Here is a 21,403-nt window from a genome sequence, read left to right as displayed (position 1 = left end):
TGATTTAATTGGCCAAAAAAGAAAAGAAAAAAAATCATTTTGAGTATGTCATGTTATTTAACTGCAACACATCCATTAAGCTGCTGAAAATTGGACAACTGTTTTAATGTGCACAGTAGCTTTCTAATTAAAATGCTAATTGCAATTTCAACTTAAAAACCACAAAGTTTACATGCTCTTCTGCATATTGAATTAGCCATTTGTTTCATAGAAAAAGCTGAAGCATGCTACCTACAGCCGCCCAGGGAGATGTAGCCTCACAAAAATGTATGCGGTTTTTTTGTAGGTGAATGTTTGCCAGAACTAGCTTATTTCAACACAGTGGATTCTGCATGTATGAGGTGTGGGCAACCAGTTGCTCTCCAGATGTTGGACTCCAACTTCCATCAGCCCCACCCAAGCATGGCCAATGGTCAAGAACAGGGGTAGGCAACCTAAGGCCCGGGGGCTAGATGCAGCCCAATCGCCTTCTCAATCAGGCCCACGGACGGTCCGGGAATCAGCGTGTTTTTACATGAGTAGAATGTGTCCTTTTATTTAAAATGCATCTCTGGGTTATTTGTGGGGCATAGGAACTCGTTCATTTTTTTCAAAATATAGTCCGGCCCACCACATGGTCTGAGGGGTTTTTCAGCCCACGGCTGAAAAAGGTTGCTGACCCCTGGGGTCAAGAATGATGGCAGCTGTAGACCATCAACATGTGGAGGGCACCACACTGGCCAGGCAAAAACATACCTCCTCTCCCAGGCCTTTGGCCAGTTAAAGAATCTATGGCCTTTTAAACTCTTTGCAAGGGGGCTACTGTTTCTGTTTGTTCCTGTGGTATGTATTTTTGCGTTTTTATACTGTAAATTGCCCTGTGATCCTTGGATGAAAGGCAGTATAGAAATTTAATAAATAATAACAATAATACCTCTGACAAAATGCTCGAATAAAATATACATTTTTCAAACATCAATGTAGTAAGCCACAGAAACAGGCTGTCTAGGGCTGCTGGACAGAAATTTACTGTATGTTTCGATGCATACACAACCTACCAAATATTACTGACAGTTAAGTGTTTGGTCACTGTTGGAAATGCAGGAACCCATCTTCTGTTGTAAAGCATGAAGCAGTCCTCAGAAATATGCTTTGACAACATGAAGCACCATCTGGGATGCTTAATAGACGGCAAACAAATAAAACTGTCAATCATAATATTGTCCTAGTCCATTAGTAGCTTAATTGTTTTATGAGGCAATTATAAAACGGCTCTAAGCTTTTTATTATTATTTTTTATAAAGACCATTCAGAAAGTCTCTCCATTCCAGTTTGTTATTATAGAAGTCAGATTGCATTTTCTTCACTGCAGATGTGTCAAGAATTTTAATGAACGCACGTGCACTAAACAGAGATGCTTTCAGCATAATGCTGATTTGGTGAACTTTTTAAAATACATACAGAACTAGCTGTAATGTATCTACTATGGAATCAGCTTCTGCTAGATTAATGCAGGTATTTTTGTTTTGCACGAGAGAACAATTCAAGAGCAGGAAAACAAGAAGAGATTTCTAACATTTAGAATGAAGAAAAAACTACAGGGAAAAGGCTGGTTTCTAAAACAGCCTCAAATCCAAGGAGAACGTGCAAAGCTATAATGTGAAGACCTCAGAATGTGCACTGTTAGCTGAAATAAAAACACTGAGAGAAAGCAGACACATATCACAGACAGGAGAGTTGTGTAGGGTCATGATTTTTAACCCTGGTTAGGCTAGCAGACTATTAAAATATTGAAGAGATGGAGGGAATTGGTCCGATGAAAGACACTGGGGTTTCAGAGTGATAACAGCAGGAAATGCAGAGAGGAGAAAAGCAATTAAGAGACTTGGCTTTACTGTCATTTAATGAAATGTTACTAATCCTTAACTCTGTTGTGGTGTTGAATTTGTTTTACAGTTGTTGTTTTTGTTTTTATTCTTGTTTAGATTTGTTACCCAACCTTCCCCTTATATGATTATTGGGAGGATAGGAGGCTGAAGTATATTAATTAAACATAAGGAATAATCAGGATCTATTTCCTTATCCCAGTCAAGGTGGAGTTCACCTTTCTATCTCAACCTTGCAGCCTTAGAGTTTGGGTTTCCCTTTTCTTCTCCTATACAAATCTAGTCATATTCAGCATTCTGTTTAAATGATTGAATCAGTCTAAAAAGATTTATGTATATGTAGATAGATAGATAGATAGTGTGAGAAACAGGTGCAATCTTATTTCTCTACCTCCAATATAAACAACCTTCTATTTCTCTACCTCCAATATAAACAACCTTGGCCAACCTGGTACTCTCCAGATTTTATGGACTATAGAATAATAGAAATGTAAAATTGGAAGCAACTCCAAGAGTCATCACCCAACGCCCCCTGTGGAGGAGCAATCATTGCTGTGGAATTCCAGACAGGTCGTTCCCCCCCACACACTCTGCTTAAAAACCTTGAAGAGAAATAACAATAAAAGATCAAGAGAAATACTTGACACTTCAGAAGCTTCATCAGTTGACCCCGCTGGCTTATAAATGTACTTCTGAATGGCTTGGTAACTCAGTTATAATTACCGTATTTTTCCGCCTATAGGACGCCCCCATGAATAAGACGACCCCTATTTTTTGAGCCCCAAATTAAGAAATTAATATTTTAAACATTCCATTTGCAAGACGACCACCAATTTTTAAACTTAAAAAATTTGGGGGGAAATATAGTCTTATACATGGAAAAATATGGTATTTGGTAAAAATGCTAGGAGTGTGAAATTTTCCAAGAGCTGATCCTTTCAAGATCCTCTCAAAAAATCTTAGCACAACGCCAAAATATGAGCTCATGATCTACGGCCTTCCAGCTCATCTTCCTAATATTCAGGGCATTTTTTTCCAGCTGGAACTCATGGGAACACAGTTCTAGCACATCTCAGGTGGGCACCATTGCCATTCTAAGAGAACAAGGGACTCATCTATACTGTTGCGTTATAACATTATAAATGCTTTATAAAAGTGTGGCACCAGGGGGTGCTGTACAGCAGGCAATGGAAAATTCCACTGAGAGCTGTTAAACTTTTTCTTAGCGGTGTTGTTTTTTCAGATCAGTGTAGATCCAGCCAAGGAAGGTATTCATGATAAGTCCCAACACCTCTTTTTCTAGAAAAATAGCACTGCTAATACCCAGTTTCCTCTGTGATAAACATGTTGCCTACTCTTGAATAATCCACAAGTTGGAGAACATCAAATAAAAACTGTATAAAGGTTTAATCCCAGTTGTGTGCATATAATTAAAAGTGAATAAAGAAAGCGGGGAATCAAAGGCTGTGCGTTGACTCCTCTGTAAATTCCAGCTAAAGGTCAGTTATTAAAACATCCCTGCTTCAGTGCATTAAGTATGAAATCCCACAATAAACCCCAAGTCCAACATTTTGATAACCAGTGAATGAATATGAGACCTTGGGACCTGCTATAGCTATTGCTCCATGGGACAGAGTCAGAAGCTCTCTGAAGCAAAACAGTGCATCACGTATTATATTGGAGAGACTGCGGTTACACTATTCACTGAGATGGAAAAACAGATAATTTGTGCTTGCCATACACCCCCCTCTCTACATCCCATCCCATCCCAGTTAAAAAAAACACTGAGATGGGGAAAATAAAAGAAGGAACTGGAAAAGGGAATGTTTACCGACCAAAAAAGATTAGTTGACCAAATTAATGGAGTACGCGGAGATGGACAAGTTGACTGGGCAGATACGAGATCAAACAAAACAAAAATTTTTAAAAGACTGGAATATATTCAAACAATATTTGAAAGACTATTATGGGGAAATTGAAATTTTGACTGGTTTAGAATAACTTCTGTAAGAAAAAAATACTAAAATATAGTGGAAAAACAGGAAAGCAAACTCATAGACGTGTGAAGAAAGGCACTCAAATAAGTAAAACTGAGGACCCAAGTAAGAAGGGGAGGGAAGTCAAAAATAAAAGGAATACGAATGAATCACGCAATTGTTTTTTTTTATTATTATTATTTAGAAATACATGTTTAGCCATAAGAGAACTGAGATGTTATAAAGTGATTCTATGAATGTAAATTAAGAGAAACCAATAAAGATGATTGCGGGGGGGAGGGGGGTCAAGGCTGTAATCTTATGTACACTTGGGACCAAACACTACAGAAGTGAGACCACACACATGTGGTATCAAAGAAAGGAGTTTGCGGCCGCTTTGCTCCTCTTCAGACCTTTTTGCTGCCACAGCAGCACTGAGCAAAGCCAAGATTCACCTTAGCGCATGTGTGGGAAGTACCATATTTTTCGCTCTATAAGACACACCAGACCATAAGACGCACCTAGTTTTTGGAGGAGGAAAACAAGGGGAAAAAAATATTCTGAATCCCAGAAGCCAGAACAGCAAGAGGGATCTGGCTTCCGGGATGGCCTCTTGCTGTCCTGGCTTATGGGATAGCCGCGCGCAGCTTTTCCCGGGCAGGGGGATGAAGGCTCCCCCTGCCCAGAAGAGGCTGTGTGTGGCTAAGGCAGAAGGCAGCCCTTCTCCCTCCTCAGGGAAAAGCCCCCAAGAGCCGCACACACGCTCCATGCAGCTCTTTAAAGGGAGCGCTGAGCAGAGCCTCCCGCCTGCATTCGCTCCATAAGACACACACACACATATTTCCCCTTACTTTTTAGGAGGGGGAAAGTGCGTCTTATAGAGCGAAAAATACGGTATCTGGTCCACTGGGTGTTGCTGAACTACAACTCCCATCACCTTGGCCACCAGCTGTTTCAAATGCACTATCATCAGGACCTTGCTCTGAGGGCAGTCAGCACAAACACACGGTCTCAGGGCACATGTGTCAGGTTCCATTTGAACCAAGCTTCTTGGGACAGATTGGTCTATCAACTGTTTTGGTCATGGTAGGGCAATGGAATGGCTTCACGTCCAGTGTATCTCTAAATATCAGATGCTGGAGACAGACAAAAGGAGAAGGCCATTCACCAGTTTTGCAGATGCATTTGGCAGGGTTCATATATTCCACTTGTTAAGAGTACTAGACTGGAGCTTTGGGTTTCACCACAAGTAGGGAACCTGATGCTGAACTACAACTCCCATCGTCCATGACCAGTGGCCATACTGGCTGGGACTAAAGTGGGAATCTCACAACATCTGTAAGGCAACAGGTTCCCCATCCCTGGCCAGTGCCATCCAGGTTCTCCTTATGATGTTTATTTTAATAATTTCTACACCAATTTCCAGGGACGTGGGTGGCACTGTGGGTTAAACCACAGAGCCTAGGACTTGCTAATCAGAAGGTCGGTGGTTCGAATCCCCACGACGGGGTGAGCTCCTGTTGCTCGGTCCCTGATCCTGCCAACCTAGCAGTTCGAAAGCATGTCAAAGTGCAAGTAGATAAATAGGTACCACTGCGCCGGGAAGGTAAACGGTGTTTCCGTGAGCTGCTTTGGTTCACCAGAAGCAGATTAGTCATGCTGGCCACATGACCCAGAAGCTGTACGCTGGCTCCCTCGGCCAATAAAGCAAGATGAGTGTCGCAACCCCAGAGTCGGTCCCGACTGGACCTAATGGTCAGGGGTCCCTTTACCTTTTACCTTTACACCAATTTCCAGTACGTAAAGTGTTTTATACTTGTGAATTATCTTCAGGGAAGCTCTCGGGTTTATGCTTCAAAAAGTATTTAAGAAGAGCCTTTTATTAGGTAGTGCTGGAAATAGAAGGCAGGTCAACCACGTCTGTTTTAGGGCAAACCTTCCATCAACACTAATGCTTTTTCACCTCATAATCACTGTTGGAGTGAGATGTGTGCGGAAATCTGTGGCATCTGTTAGAAGCCAGCACTGCCTCAGGGCTCAAACAATAACAGCTTAACTATTTAGGCCAAAATGCATGTGCTGATTTAGAGACACAGAGAGGGAGAGGGCAGGAGATGACATTACTGTCTGCGAAAGCTGAAATTCTGCCTTTTGTTTTAACTCACTGCTAAGGCTTATGAAAACTGCTCTCACCTGTCGCAATATCACACTGAGTCCCGGAAGCGCTAACAGCATGTATGCAACAATTCAGTTGCTCAGTGATGTGTAGTAGGAACGTTGGGAGTTGCCGTGTAGCAAATCAGACTCGCTGGCTCACCTTACTCAGTATTTTCTACAATGACTGCCAGTCACTCTCTAGGGGTTTCAGAAAGGGGCCTTTATTAGCACTACTTAAAAGCAATGACAAACCTAGACAGCATCTTAAAAAGCAGAGACATCACCTTGCCAACAAAGGTCTGTATAGTTAAAGCTATGGTTTTCCCAGTAGTGATGTATGGAAGTGAGAGCTGGACCATAAAGAAGGCTGATCGCCAAAGAATTGATGCTTTTGAATTATGGTGCTGGAGGAGACTCTTGAGAGTCCCATGGACTGCAAGAAGAGGAAACCTATCCATTCTTAAGGAAATCAGCCCTGAGTGCTCACCGGAAGGACAGATCGTGAAGCTGAGGCTCCAATACTTTGGCCACCTCATGAGAAGAGAAGACTCCCTGGAAAAGACCCTGATGTTGGGAAAGATGGAGGGCACAAGGAGAAGGGGATGACAGAGGACGAGATGGTTGGACAGTGTTCTCGAAGCTACCAGCATGAGTCTGACCAAACTGAGGGAGGCAGTGGAAGACAGGAGTGCCTGGCATGCTCTGGTCCATGGGGTCACGAAGAGTCAGACACGACTAAACGACTAAACAACAACAACAAAAGAAGCTGGATTGAACCTGCAATCTTCTGCATGCAAAACATTTGCTCTAACACTGAGCCATGGAACTTCTCCCCCCAGGAACTGTGTGCTAGAACACCAAAAGGTCAGAGACAGCCGTAAATGAAGGTCTGGGAAATGCACTAGAATCATAGAATTGCAGAGTGGGAAGGGACCCCAAGCGTCATCTAGTCCAACGCCCTGCAATGCAGGAAAAATCAAAACTTGTGGGAGCTATTTGAGCATGTCTGCACTGCAGTTCATTCTGATGCCGGCTCATTCAAGTTTGCTTATCTTTGCTTCCCTTTCTTCCCAAATTGACTGGGGCTGCTGGGAGTCCACATCTGGAGAGCTGGAGATTTCCCACCCCAGCTTTGCACTGCTGTGCTGAGGGGTCCTGATCTTATTATATATCCTGTCTTGTTGTAGTTGCCTTTTAAAGCTTATCTTCCCTGGGCTCCCATTATCTCTCCTAGACTTTTACACCCACAATATGAAGCAAAAGGGCCATTGAGCCACTTTACAGGCCATTCACTCTAGGAAAGGAATGCTCAAATCAGCTGAAGATCAAATAAAAGAACGGAAAGGCCCTCCGCAGGAAAAGGAAGCTGCCCTGGAGTCTCATCTCTTTGTTCCTGACAGCTAGTGAGGAACTGAAAAATGGGCTGTTTGACACAGTCACTGATAAGAGCGCCTTAGTTCAGGATTCAAGGTATCTGTGGTGATCATCGCAGACATTTCCCCCTGCTTCAGATTCACAGATTACCTCATAACCCTGCCTAAGATATACTTCCAGCATAAAAAGGTATAGAAACAAACTGACTCGAAGTCTCACTGTAATGAACAGCAGCAGTACATTAGAACATCTGTGCTCTCGCACCCCTTCTAATTTGGCTCATACACAAAAAATCCCCAGTGAACGGTACCCAAGATTTCAAGGATGCATAAATATGGGTCGGAACAGAACCTTCAACTCATTTTTGTCAGATTTCAAATGCTCATCATTAAAACAATGGGAACTAAACATAGCAGCAAGGGGGGAAGGGGGTGTGAGAGAGAGGAAGGATAATTCGTGGCTCCATTCTTTTGCATTAGAGACTAGATTATCTGAATTTAAAGGAGTGAGCTTATGATTATTCAAGTGTATAAGGTTAGCAACAATGTCGTGCATTTTTCCTTGTAGTTGGCTAATCAATCTGCTCACCAATCTGAATTTGTACCTTACAAATAAGTCCCAAAAACTTACTACCTCACAAAAATCTTGCCAGCTCATCGGCTGATAAATGCTTATGCTATTCTCCACACATTGTGACCTTCAAGAAAAAGGGGGAGTGGTGGAAAACAGCCACTTTTCTACCAGTCATAAAAACTGTGTTGCCTGGTCACTTACGAGAATGACTCACATTTGCTACAGATGACCAAGTAAAAATATCCTTACAAGTATCAATAGCTGTCAGAAACGCAAGGCAAAACTTTCATAGTCAAACCACTTTCTTGGGAAGCAACAAAGCATATTGCTTGTTTTCAAACTATGGCAGTACCAATGGTTTTTGCATGCAGAAGGCAACACTCATTTTAAAATGAAATATTATGAATCCACTTTTTAAAACATGCAGTTAATAGATTAGCTCAATTAACACTTTTGAGTTTATATTGTCTGTGATTTAAATATATATATATGTCTGTGATCGCAGTTATGGTCAATTTGTCCCATTTTCAACACTGCAGACAGGCTCTGTATATCCTCAGTGTTTTTAAAGGTACAGTAAATTAGGTCATGGGAACACTGGCAGTTAATATTCCTTTGCAATAGTGTTGTTTGTGCTAAGTTGCATCACTACTCAGTTTATAGTGAAGTGTGTACATGTTAATATGACAGGTTCAAGGGTATCTTCCATCTATTGCAGGTTGTAAAATCTGCATGGCATCTAGAATTGATGCAGGTAATTTAAGTTGACTTTTAAAAGTTTGTAAACTTAAAATATATCCCTGCAAAATATAATGTATGAAGAAAGTTCATGAGCAGCGGACAGTTTTTTTAAAGATGTCCTTTTAGCTAGCCCAAACTGCGGCGGTCATGCAGTAGATGGTTTCTTGCCAGTCTCACAACAACTACCCCAGCAAGCACACCTCACACACACCACAACAATACCAGATCCCTGGCTGTCCAGTCTTCCAACGCAGACTGATCATGCCCTGTAGCCTCGCTGTTGCTCACTGTTGAAGCAAGCTGAAGCAAGCGCTGACGCCACAGAAGTCTAAAGGCATTAGCAAGTTCTCAGAGGTGGCTGAAGCAGCAGCTTGCAGATACAACAAAGTACCACATTTTTCGCACCATAGGGCGCACCGGACCATAGGGCTCACCCAGTTTTTAGGGGGGGGGGAATCAAGAAAAAAAATCTCCCCCCCCAGCCCCAAAGAGCAGCGTACAGGCTGCGCACAACCTCTCCCTGCCGTAGGGGTTGCACGCGGCTATGGCACAAGCCAAGGCAGCGAGCAGGATAGATCCCGCTCGCTGTTTTGGCTTCCTCTTTAGCCCCGCGCAACCTCTCCTTGCCAGGAGACGCTGCACAGGGCTAAAGAAGCCATAGGCCTGTGCAGCCTCTCCTTGCCGCAGGGGTTGCACGCAGCTATGGAACAAGCCAAGGCAGCGAGCGGGATGGATCCCGCTCGCTGTTTTGGCTTCCTCTTTAGCCCCGTGCAGCCTCTTCCTGCCGGGAGAGGCTGCGTGGAGCTGAAGAAGCCATAGCCCTGTTCAGCCTCTCCCTGCCGGAGGGGTTGCACACGGCTATGGCACAAGCCTGCATTCGCTCCATAGGACGCACACACATTTCCCCTCAATTTTTGGAGGGGAAAAACTGTGTCCAATAGAGCGAAAAATACGGTAGATGAATGGAGGTTGCCCTCCCCAGCCGCACTGCAGTTTAAACGCCACGTGGCCGCCACCCCAGCTAACCTGATTGGTCAGCCGGGGGGTGTGACGCAGTGGCTGGGAGTCCTAATGACATGGGCAGCATCCCTCCACCCACAGCCGGGGCACTGGGAGGTCCCGGGTTGCTACCCGCAACACGGTCCCTCCCCTCCATTTTCTGTGTGTTGCAATGGGCCTGCTGTTCACAGAAAGACTAGATGAAAGCCCTATTGAGATCACAGAAGTAGAGTCTTCAGGTCCGATATTCCTATTTATATTTTACATGCAATAAACTCGCATAAGTTCACAGTTGTTGCAATTAATATTACAAAATTCTAGATATGGATCAGTACCAGTCTTACCGTGTAGCAAGCTTATGACAAATGACCCCAGTGTCTGTTATGACTTCACTCAGCCTCAGTTCTAAATGGACCTTGCCCTGAAATATAAAATAGCAAAGCATTATGGAAATAGCATATCGTTAATGTAATTCTTAAAACAACCAGGCATTGTTAACTGTTACCAAGTAAGTTTCCTTCATGAGTCTCATGATATACACAGCATATATGCCTTGTGTTGGTGAGCAGAGGATATTGTGACAGCTACGCAGACAGGCACTCTGTGTTATTCCTATATGGAGCATGCTATATTTGATTTACTGTATTAGTCGTAATTTCACAACTTTGCTGATCTGACGCAGATCCATGTCTGGAATGAAGCAGAGTCTTGTTTCGATGCATTTGCCCCAGTCCAAATAATTGGCACATGAGGCCTGAGCACATGGAAATGCTACGCAGTAGATTGTAACTATAGAACCAGTCACAGTAATGGATTTTCAAAAGACCAATATAATGATGAGTCAGAGAGAAAAGCGACTGGGCTTTTTTAAAAGGAAGAAAAATCAAAGGATGCAGTTTAAAGGATACCATTTATATGTTGAGATCTGTGTTCTAATATTAGCAGAGAACGAGAAGATTTATTCTAGAAAAGGTTCAAGCTTGCTATTGTAGCAGATAATAAAAATATGATTGCACTTGAGAAGACTGTTTCTGGAGACTCTAGGACATGGGTAGGCAAACTAAGGCCTGGGGGGGCGGATCCGGCCCATGGACGGTCCAGGAATCAGTGTGTTTTTACATGAGTAGAATGTGTCCTTTTATTTAAAATGTACCTCTGGGTTATTTGTGGGGCCTGCCTGGTGTTTTTACATGAGTAGAATGTGTGCTTTTATTTAAAATGTACCTCTGGGTTATTTGTGGGGCCTGCCTGGTGTTTTTACATGAGTAGAATGTGTGCTTTTATTTAAAATGCATCTCTGGGTTATTTGTGGGGCATAGGAATTCGTTCATTCCCCCCCTCTCAAAATATAGTCCAGCCCCCCATAAGGTCTGAGGGACAGTGGACCAGCCCCCTGCTGAAAAAGTTTGCTGACCCCTGCTCTAGAACTTATTCCCCCCACAAACACAAACTAGGAAATATAAAATTTTAAAAGCTGCCATATGTCAAGTTCTCAAGGTCAACAACTACATGCACACACAGATGTGGGCTGAAATGATTCGGGTTCACCCGGAAAAAAATCAGTTAATGATAGAGTTGCCAGAAGCGCCAAACAGACGTTATTGAAAACTCATGATTGTAACTGAAAATGGCAGCCATGTGTCAAGTTTGCCATCCAAATTTACAGAAATGCATTAAATGATTATCATGCTTTCCCATCTCCTCCGATTGCCTATTACAAGGAGGAAGGATGGCGAAATGTATAATGGAGAGACTTAGTTCCCTAATGAGACATTGTATCAAGAGCAGAGGAAATTTGATACATGGCTATTTTTGGTAGCAAACCAAAAACATCCTTACCATAATGTATGGTTTTGAACCGCTGCGTTTCGTTCAAGCACAGATGCTGGCATGTTCATGTTGAGCAGAGAGTTTCAAACAAAGCTTTGCGTTTATGCAGTGCATTTCCATCACACAAAGTCTTTCACATACAACATCTTAGAAATCTATTCCACAGCCTTGTTAGGTAGGCAATCTTATCATTACAGATGCACAAATCACTCTGCTTCTGCATGTGTTCACTCATAAGTCTGTTTCAGACTATTTCTGCGCCTACCTGTGCAATTCTTTTTTTTAAAAAGCCAAAAAAATATTTCTACATTGAAATTTGCATTTTAAGAGTATTTTCTCTCAAACGGCACATTTCTGAACTTATTATTGTTTCTAACTGTATATTTTCCTTTAATGCACATTTCTAAACCTATTTTGATATCTATTTTGAGTTAAGAACAGTGTTGGAATATCTGGAATGAGTGAAAGCTGGTGGATAACCAAGTTCCATTCTACATGTTTTTTTGGGAGACATGGATCAAGTCAGTTGACCCTGGAACACACAAGGATTGAATTCCTCAAGCATCACTAATTATTAACTCCATATGGTGGGGAAGAGCTTGTGATTGTGTTTCCCCCCCAAGGTCACCTACGGCAGTGGTTCCCAATTAATTAACTACTGCAGAACCCCTGTTTTTCAAAAGCCAAGCTATGGACCCCCTACTTTTGAAAAAGTTGATATCACTGTGGTAGTTTTTTTTTATTAATGTGACTGGTACCACAGAGCCCCTGGGTGGGTTGGCAGTCGCCCTGGAGTTCGTGAACCACCAACTGTGAACCACTGACCTAGGGAGTATATGGCTAAGAATCTGAACTATGGTCTTTCAGGCTCACAGCAACTGCTTTTCACGTGCACTGTTACACATAATGTCAGCATATACTCTCACATCCAGTGTTTCTCAAACTTGGGTCCCTAGCTGTTGTTGGACTACAACTCCAATCATTCCTAGCTAGCAGGACCACCGGTCAAGGATGATGGGAGTTGTAGTCCAACAACAGCCAAGGGCCCAAGTTTGAAAAAACACTGCTCTAAGCACTGTGCCTTGGGGTGGTGATTCCTTCTTGCAGCTTTCTAAATAGAATCAAGTGTATTTATGCAATAATAATACTCTTGAAGGCAACTGAAGTGCTATGGCATCACAAGAATAAATATAATTATTCTTGAAATACTCAAGTTACTTCCAGTTCCAGAACCCAGGTGTGGATTTACTGTACTTTAAAAGCATCCTTGTTGCAATAATGTGTTATGCACTAAATGCTACTCCCGTGTAAACAGCATGCTCCTAACCATGACAATTATGCCCTTAGGGAAAACACAAGGGACCATTAAATAATTTTCTCATGGGTGCTCTAATTCAAACTGCCTCCAGAGTACTAGAGAACAGCAGATTGCTTTGCAAATTTACTTCATAACCAGGTCATCCAAAAATGTTTACATTTATAAATGAAAAGTGTATTTTTGGATTGATCGGCCCAATCTCAAGCACATGTAGAGCTAGATAAACAGTCATCAGCTAGACCAGAATCATATAAATGTAGATACACTTTAAGATAGTAAAGGGGAAAGAACTAAACAAAATTACATCTACAACACTTAAAGCAAAGTAAAATGTATCAAGTCAAAATTATTCATTACATTAATCGACCACTTTATACAAAATGACTTAACATACAGCACATCAAGGATATGCAAGTCCAGAAAAATTTAAAGCAATGTACAATTAAAAAATACATAAAATGCTCATCCAGAAACATGTGAATTAGAACAAGTCTTACCAACCCCACTAATGTTAATTAGCCAAAGGCCTGGGTAAACAAAATGTACCTGAAGACAGACAAAGATGGTGCCAGGTGCATCTCCCTAAGGAAAGCCACCGATGAAAAAGCCTGCTCTCATGTGACTAGCCTCCACACCTCCCTCAGGTGGGACACACAGAGAAGGGCCTCTGATGAAGACCACAAGGTCTGGGATAGTTCATTTATTCTATTCTATTCTGACTGGATCAAATGCATACAATGATTTGGATCCACAACCATTTTTCGCTGATTTTCCCCTTCAACCCCCCGTTTCTTTAAAGTCTGTTCTGAAGAGTTGGGGAACCTTCCAGAACAGTGTGGGAGGTGACATGAGGTGCTGGAAGAGAAAGGGAGAAATCACAAAAAAAAACCTTACATCCTCATTCCTGCCACCAGCCAGAGCCCCTGATAAATCAATGACTCTTCAAACTATGGTAGGCTCGGCATTTATTTTTTTTAAGGGCATTACAATAAGTGAAGAAACCAATAGGTGTTGCCTGGAAACACATGTGATTAGTCTCCCCGGGCAAAACCAGGAACTGACTGTCGTAGCAAGGCAAGCACACACTAGACGACCCCCTGTTCCAAATAAATGATAGGGAGTGCGTTGTTTAAAGAAAGTATGGAAGAGGAAAGGAAGCACAATGATAATTTTACACATGTACTGCAAACTCTTCCTCATGACTACTGCCTTGTGATACAGTAACCTCAAGAGCTTGGATTAGCTGTAATACTGTACTACTGATTTTTACTGACATTATTGCAATGATGCAACTGCTACCACAAATCCATGAAATAAGGCGCTGCGTGGTTTTCTTGTTCCTGAAGACACGTGAAAAATATAGGTTACATTGCATAGTGCAATGAATTTCGTTTCTCTTGCCTCCTTTTTTGTAACTTGAATCCACTGGTTCGGGTCCTGCCCTCTGGAGCAGCAGAAAGCAAGTTTGCTCCAGCTTCCATCTAGCAGCCCTTTCGATATTTGAGGATAGCTCTCGTATCACCTCAGTCTTCTCTTCTCCAGGCTAAACATATCCAACTCTCTCAACAGTTCCTCATAAGGCTTGGTTTCCAGGCCCTTGATCATCTTGGTTGCCCTCCTCTGCACACATTCCAGCTTGTTGGTATCCGTCTTACACTGTGGTGCCCAAACCTGGACACAGTATTCCAGGTGGAGACTGGCCAAGGCAGAAGAGAGTGGCACTATTACTTCCCGTTAACTGGGCACTATACTTCTGCTGATGCAGCTTAGAGGGGCACTAGCCTTCTTCCCTTGCTGCATCACAATGCTGACTCATGTGGTCTACTAAGACCCCCTGGATCTTTTTAAATATGTGCTGGCAAGCCAGGTGTCTCCCATATGTACACCTGATTATTCCTGCCTAAGTGCAGAACTTTACATTTGTCCTTATTGAAATTCATTTTGTTAAGTTCAGGCCAGTTCTCCAGTCTGTTCATGAATCATGATTCAATCTATCTTCTGAGGTATTAGAGCTACCCCTCCCAGTTTGGTGTTGCCTGCAATTTGATGAGCACCCCCTCAATTCCTTCATCCAAGTCTTTTATAAAGATGTTGAACACTAGTCACTTTCCCAGGTTGATGAGTAAGCATTGGGGAGTACTCTTTAGGTTTGGTCAGTCAAACAGCAACAAATCTACCTAGCAATAACATCATATAGCCCACATTTTACTAGCTTCTCCACAATAATATAATAGGAGACTTTGTTGAGTTCCAGTATAATTCTCCTTTCCCCCACATCTGCCTTGGCATTGCAGCAACTCAAGAGTAGTGGAGAAGCTTTGTCAATCCAGCTCAGTGCTGGCTCAAGGATTCTGGTGATCCTGGAACCTACAGCAAGTCTTTTAACCTGGAGGAAACCAAGAATATTCACATGCCATTTCTGATCCTAGGTGCTCATTGCAAAGCCACATGAGTGCTGCTGAATAAATGGACCCAGAACAGAACTAGGTGGTAAATAGCCTTCGAGTGGTGTGTAATTGTGGAGAGGGTGGGGCTCAGAAAGTATGAAAATAGGGTGGTTATTTTCATCTGAAATGTTGGAGGGCTATGTATCCGGTTACTAGACTTGCAAACAGCATCTTTCTCATCCAACAGTTGTTGTGCTGAGCCACAGAAATTATAAGACTCCCCCTCCCCCTTCCAGTTTAGCCTTTAGCTGACGATTGCTGTGTGGTTAAAGGAGAGTTTCCTTTGGGCCATGGCACTGCATTGACATACAAAGATACTGCAGTGACATGGGGCAATCATCTCAGTTGTGGTCTACAACAACTGTTGAAGTTCGTTTGCAAACTGTTGGTTCAAAGAAACTACACATACGTTTCAAGCAGTGAACTGTTGGCACAAGCTAAGGCCTTGGACTCCACTCTTACAAGGGAGGGAGCGATTAATGTCTCAGTAGAAGATTTTGTGAGGCACCTGCCTTCAAATACTTGGTGGGTTGAGATTTCTGCATTCCACAGGGTTGGAGTAGATGATCCTTAGAGTTCTCTTCCAACTACAGTGGTACCTTGGGTTAAGTACTTCATTCGTTCCAGAGGTCCGTTCTTAACCTGAAACTGTTCTTAACCTGAAGCACCACTTTAGCTAATGGGGCGGGCTGCTGCTGCTGCCGTGCCGCTGGCGCACGATTTCTGTTCTCATTCTGAAGCAAAGTTCTTAACCTGAGGTACTATTTCTGGGTTAGCGGAGTCTGTAACCTGAAGCGTCTGTAACGTGAAGTGCATGTAACCCAAGGTACCACTGTATACAATACTGTTGGAGTTCAGAACTTAACGGGTTAAGTTGTTCTGATGATGCCTCAACATTCTGACGTCAGGTTTCGAAGGATGCAATGTGGGGTGCAATATGAAGGAAGAAGAGGAGGAGGAGGAGGAGGAGGAGGAAGGGGAAGAAGAAGAAGTTGCTCTCTCTTGACCCTGAGTAAAAAAATGGCAAGACTGCCAAGATGCTTCCTAAGAGAAAACACACAATGAGCCATCAGATTGCTCACTGGAGAGTAGAGATAGGTCAAGGGCCTCCCTTCTCCCAATATCTTCTCATCTGCGTCTCAGCATGCCCACCCCCATTTCCATGCCCTTCCAGTTAGGAATCTTTGCTACTTCCCCTTATGTGAGCTTTTTAATCCCATTCACCTCAGTCAGAACAGTAATAGGTTCCATCTTCACTATACAGTGGTGCCTCGCAAGACAAAATTAATCCGTTCCGTGAGGCTCTTCGTATAGCGGTTTTTTCGTCTTGCGAAGCAAACCCATTGACAGCTTAGCGGATTAGCGCTATTAGCGGTTTAGCGGCTTTTAGCGATCAGCTGTTAAGCGGCTTATCAGCGGATCAGCTGATAAATGGCTTAGTGGCTTAGGAAAAGGGGGGGGAGGGAAAAAACCCCGCAGGAACTCGCAAGACATTTTCGTCTTGCGAAGCAAGCCCATAGGGAAATTTGTTTTGCAAAGCGCCTCCAAAACAGAAAACCCTTTCGTCTAGCGGGTTTTCCGTCTTGCGAGGCGTTCGTCTTGCGGGGCACCACTGTATATTTAAAGTGGTATTATACCACTTTAAACTGTCATGGCTCCCCGCAAGATTCTTGGGAACTGTAGTTTGTTAAGAGTGCTGAGAGCTTTTAGGAGACCCCTCTTCCCCTCACAAAGCTATAATTACCAGTTTAAGAGTTTATCCCCTTCTTCCTAGGGAACTCTGGGAATTGTAGCTTGGGAGGGTAACAGGGGTGTCCTAAAAACTCTCAAGACCCTTAATGAACTACCGCTCCCAGAATTCCTTGGGGGGGGACCATGGCTGTTTAAAGTGGTAGGATACTGCTTTATATGTAAAGTGCAGATAGGGCATAGAGACAACTCTGGCAGCACCTTCCATATTATTCATTCCACCATTAATATCTGCCTGTCTCTTGGCTCAAACATGGGAGTCTGGGTAAGGAGGAAAACTACTAAAACCACAATGGGGAGCAGGAGGTAGCCAACAGGCAACACCAATAGTCCTCTTTTGCTTTATGCAAGTTACAGCCCCATTGTACAGTTTGGGAAGACAAAGGTGTCAGGACCTGACTGCTGGGTGAGAGGAGGAAAGGCAGGGGGGCAGAAGGAAATCTGAAAGCAGCAAGACTAAATTCTTTGTTCCACAGACCAGCAGGAAGCCTAGTCCAGATAGGGGTCAGGGAGTTATCAGCTGACTGCTCTGGTCAACTGGAGCATGGAGGTTTGCTTAGATGGTGTTGCAGTCACCTTGCAGTTCCCTCCTTTTCCAGACCCTAGTGGGACACACAAGCTAGGAAAATCACCTACCAGGACTTAGGTCATCCCTTCAAGACTTGTTGCAGTGGGTTCAATTCCTGACTGAAGCTAGAAAACAGCCTCCCAACATTACTGCTAATATGAATTGCCCCATAATTGTTTGGGTTGAAGAGGATCAGCACTGAGTAAACAGGAATGCATTAGCTTATAGCATGAAAAGCTGCATCCCAAACTGAAATGCCAGACTCAAAAACTGCATTAGTTTTCAACATCTCAGAAACTTTCTTGCCCACGATACATGCACACTTAACACCCTACTACTAACAAAGCAAGAGACATGAAAACTATTGTTTGTTAGATAAAGTGGTTACACCCTTTTGTTTCCTGGTTGGGTAACGGCCGGGGGGGCCCGGAAATAGCTTTTTTCACTTTCACATCATCTGTGGTTACATTATAGTCAACAAGGCCTTTCTGATCTTGCAAATGATTAACTCGGTTCAAATAAGCTCTCTGCTAGATACATGTAAATAAGCTGAACAAGCCTTATTACGGCAACTACTGAACAATACCGACACTATGTATTTTTTTAAAAAAACGGTTTACAGTGGTCCTAAACACACCATTCTGCAAAGGATCCAAATAATTTCTCCGTTAAAACAGCCCTCACCGTTTTCAGTTATTTCTTAGCATACAAGCGAGACTACATGAGATACAAATCAGAGATATAGACTATAATCAAAGTAACATAGATGTGCACATTTTAACACCAAAGCATGCAAGCTACAGAACCTTGTTTTGATAGGGTAGTTTCCTAGGAGAGTTGCATATACAACATTAAAGAAAATAAGGCAAAAGGCTTGCTGAATGTTGTCGTTAACTTCTTTGGAGCTCCTTCAGAGCCTTCCCATCCCCTGCCAGGCCCTTCTGGGCATGCAGAACTATGGCCAAACCAATGATTTGAATACGTGTCCCAGCCAACCACCCACAAGATTGTTCTGTCCCAGCGAATGGCTGTACTCCTGCTTTTCTTGGGATCAGTCTCTGTGCCAAGGCCTGTAGACAAGAAAGAGCTTGCAGAGGCCTTTAGGAGAGGTGTGGAAGATCATGCCATGAAATCAAAGGCCTGACTCTCATTTTGAATGTCCAGGAATGGTGGCTCAACAGAGGGGTTCTCTAACAACTCTTATGGGGAGCCTCCACATTCCTCTCTGTCCCTGGCAGGGATGACCTAATGCAAAAATTGAGAGGGCCAGCTTTTGAACTGTTTTAAACTTGTAGTTTCATCTACTGCTTTCAATCTGGGTAAGGCTTTTTTTTGCTCTAGGTCTTTCCTCCTGTTCAACTAAATACAGTGGTACCTCGGGTTACATACGCTTCAGGTTACATACGCTTCAGGTTAAAGACTCTGCTAACCCAGAAATAGTGCTTCAGGTTAAGAACTTTGCTTCAGGATGAGAAGCATCCTGGCGGTGTGGCAGCAGCAGGAGGCCCCATTAGCTAAAGTGGTGCTTCAGGTTAAGAACAGTTTCAGGTTAAGTACGGACCTCTGGAACGAATTAAGTACTTAACCTGAGGTACCACTGTATGCTTTTTGGTGGTTTTAATCTCTTCACAACAGTAGATTTCATGATACCTCCAAAGAGGGAGGGTGCAATTATTTGCCTCATGTCAGACTGGAGAGAGCAATGCTCCCAAAATCAATAAAGTATATAACAAAATTCAGGCCTAAAAAATATATATATTGTTCAGAATCTGTTATTTCTCATTGCCAATTAATCAATCTGGACTTTTACCATGTCATGCATCCAACTATTATTCTATTTATAACCATGACTTCATGTGGAACTAATGCCTCTCTGGGTATTTTTCAGAATCTGGTTTTATTTGCCAGGGACATCCCACAGCAAGGGAGAGGAGCAAAGGGCACGGGTGCAGCAGTTCATAAATGGTAGAGTTGGAACTGGGATAATTTTTTAAAAAATGTTTAATGTGAAATTACAGGGAAACTCGTAACTACCTTGTTCCGTCACTTCAAGAAAGCATGTTCCAATTTAAACTTTTGTTTTCTGCCATGAGTGTTGAAACATGTTTTAATATGAAACCTAGGGTTCTGAAATCCTGAGTAAAAACATTGCATGCATTAGTCTACTAAATTCCGCCTCTATCAATTTTAGATGTATGTTACATGCTAGCTCTGAAGCCATACTGATGGGGGTAAAAATTACTGTGGCAAGAATTAGCCCAAGCGATGGCTAATCACTGTTTGAACCATTTTATCATTTCAGTGAATGTCAAGCAGGCCTTGCATTAATTTCAGAATCATATACTTAGCAGGCATTAGTGACACCACAGTGTCTGGTGGTGAACAAAATGGATGGGTGTCTATGTGAAGAGGAGGCAAATCCTATTGCTCAAGGTTTGTGTATGGTTCCACTTTCAAGGAGCCCATTGGTCCTTTCTGAAGTGGTTGTAAATGCTTCCAGGTCAGGTATATGTCTTTTGTAGAGCGTTTGGTTCCTTTTACCTTCCTGTGGCATCTGACCCAAGCCTGCTGGTTTCTGCTTGCCACCCTCCCCTGCATCCTGCTTCTAGGTGCAGGTTACACCAGGCAATGTATTCTAAGAAGCAATTCCAAGGGACAAACTCTCTGTTCCACTTCAGTCACATGTGACAAAGAAGAGGATAATTTACAGCAGAAAAGGGATAGGCGAAAGGGCTATCTAACTCTTACCCAGACATCCTGGAAATCTTCTCCAGCTTTTTCCTACCACATAAGAAGTTTGTCTGCCAAACACGGGCCCAGAACCTCATGAGGGGAAAAGCAATTTGTGAGGCATTTCAGGGGAATGCAGCTGTAGGGGAAGGTTTAAGCACCCTCTTGTCCTTCACCTGCTTTCCCCCCCTTTTTAGAGCCTTTGCAATGAAGAAGGAACCAGTGGGACAATATGGTCCTCCCTATGCTTTGATCTTCTGACAAACTGTGCTTGGAACTTGTTGAAACCCCCCAAGTCTTCTTGCCAGTACTTGGCTCAACTTTGTTTCAGCTGCCTGCAGCTCAGCCCTTAAAGGATCCAGTCAACCCAGAGTCTAAGGTCCTAGTAATGTCGCACTTGGTGCTGGAGGAGACTCTTGAGAGTCCCATGGACTGCAAGAAGAGGAAACCTATCCATTCTTAAGGAAATCAGCCCTGAGTGCTCACTGGAAGGACAGATCCTGAAGCTGAGGCTCCAATACTTCGGCCACCTCATGAGAAGAGAAGACTCCCTGGAAAAGACCCTGATGTTGGGAAAGATGGAGGGCACAAGGAGAAGGGGACGACAGAGGACGAGATGGTTGGATACTGTTCCCGAAGCTACCAACATGAGTTTGACTAAACTGCGGGAGGCAGTGGAAGACAGGAGTACCTGGTGTGCTCTGGTCCATGGGGGTCATGAAGAGTCAGACATGACTAAACAACTAAAGAACAACAATGTTGCACAGCGCTGTTGCTTTGGTATAGATACCAAATCGTCACAACTGCATGAATGAGATTTACTTTACAAAGAAAAACTCTTAGGGAAATATAAATTTAGTATTTTATTTTAGTATATATCTTCTCCTGCTTTAAGCATCCCACTCAACAGTACTAGAAAGTTGTACTTTTCTGTTAGGAAAATAGGCAAGCACACTTTACACATAATAGACAAGAACACTGAACAAACTATTCCACTCGAAGTAAACGCTTATCACTGAGCTCCAAATGTAGCTTCAAGAAGTTGGGCTTTTACAAAGCAAAAAATAGAGGAAGTG

At 43.0% G+C, this 21,403-nt stretch overlaps 1 protein-coding gene across 1 annotated transcript in view; it reads right to left on the bottom strand.

Moving 5' to 3' along the window:
- RASA3 (RAS p21 protein activator 3) overlaps window positions 1-21,403 on the bottom strand; it is a 126,807-nt gene that overhangs the window by 39,868 nt on the left and 65,536 nt on the right. Inside the window, exon 5 of the mRNA XM_081858081.1 lies at window positions 10,030-10,106. Within this exon, the coding sequence (XP_081714207.1) occupies window positions 10,030-10,106 (77 nt within the window). The remainder of the gene's footprint in view (window positions 1-10,029; window positions 10,107-21,403) is intronic.

This window comes from Podarcis erhardii (genome assembly GCF_964252035.2).
Source record: "Podarcis erhardii genome assembly, chromosome: 4".
NCBI classification, from domain to species: domain Eukaryota; kingdom Metazoa; phylum Chordata; class Lepidosauria; order Squamata; family Lacertidae; genus Podarcis; species Podarcis erhardii.
This window is presented reverse-complemented; position numbering and strand designations above follow the sequence as displayed.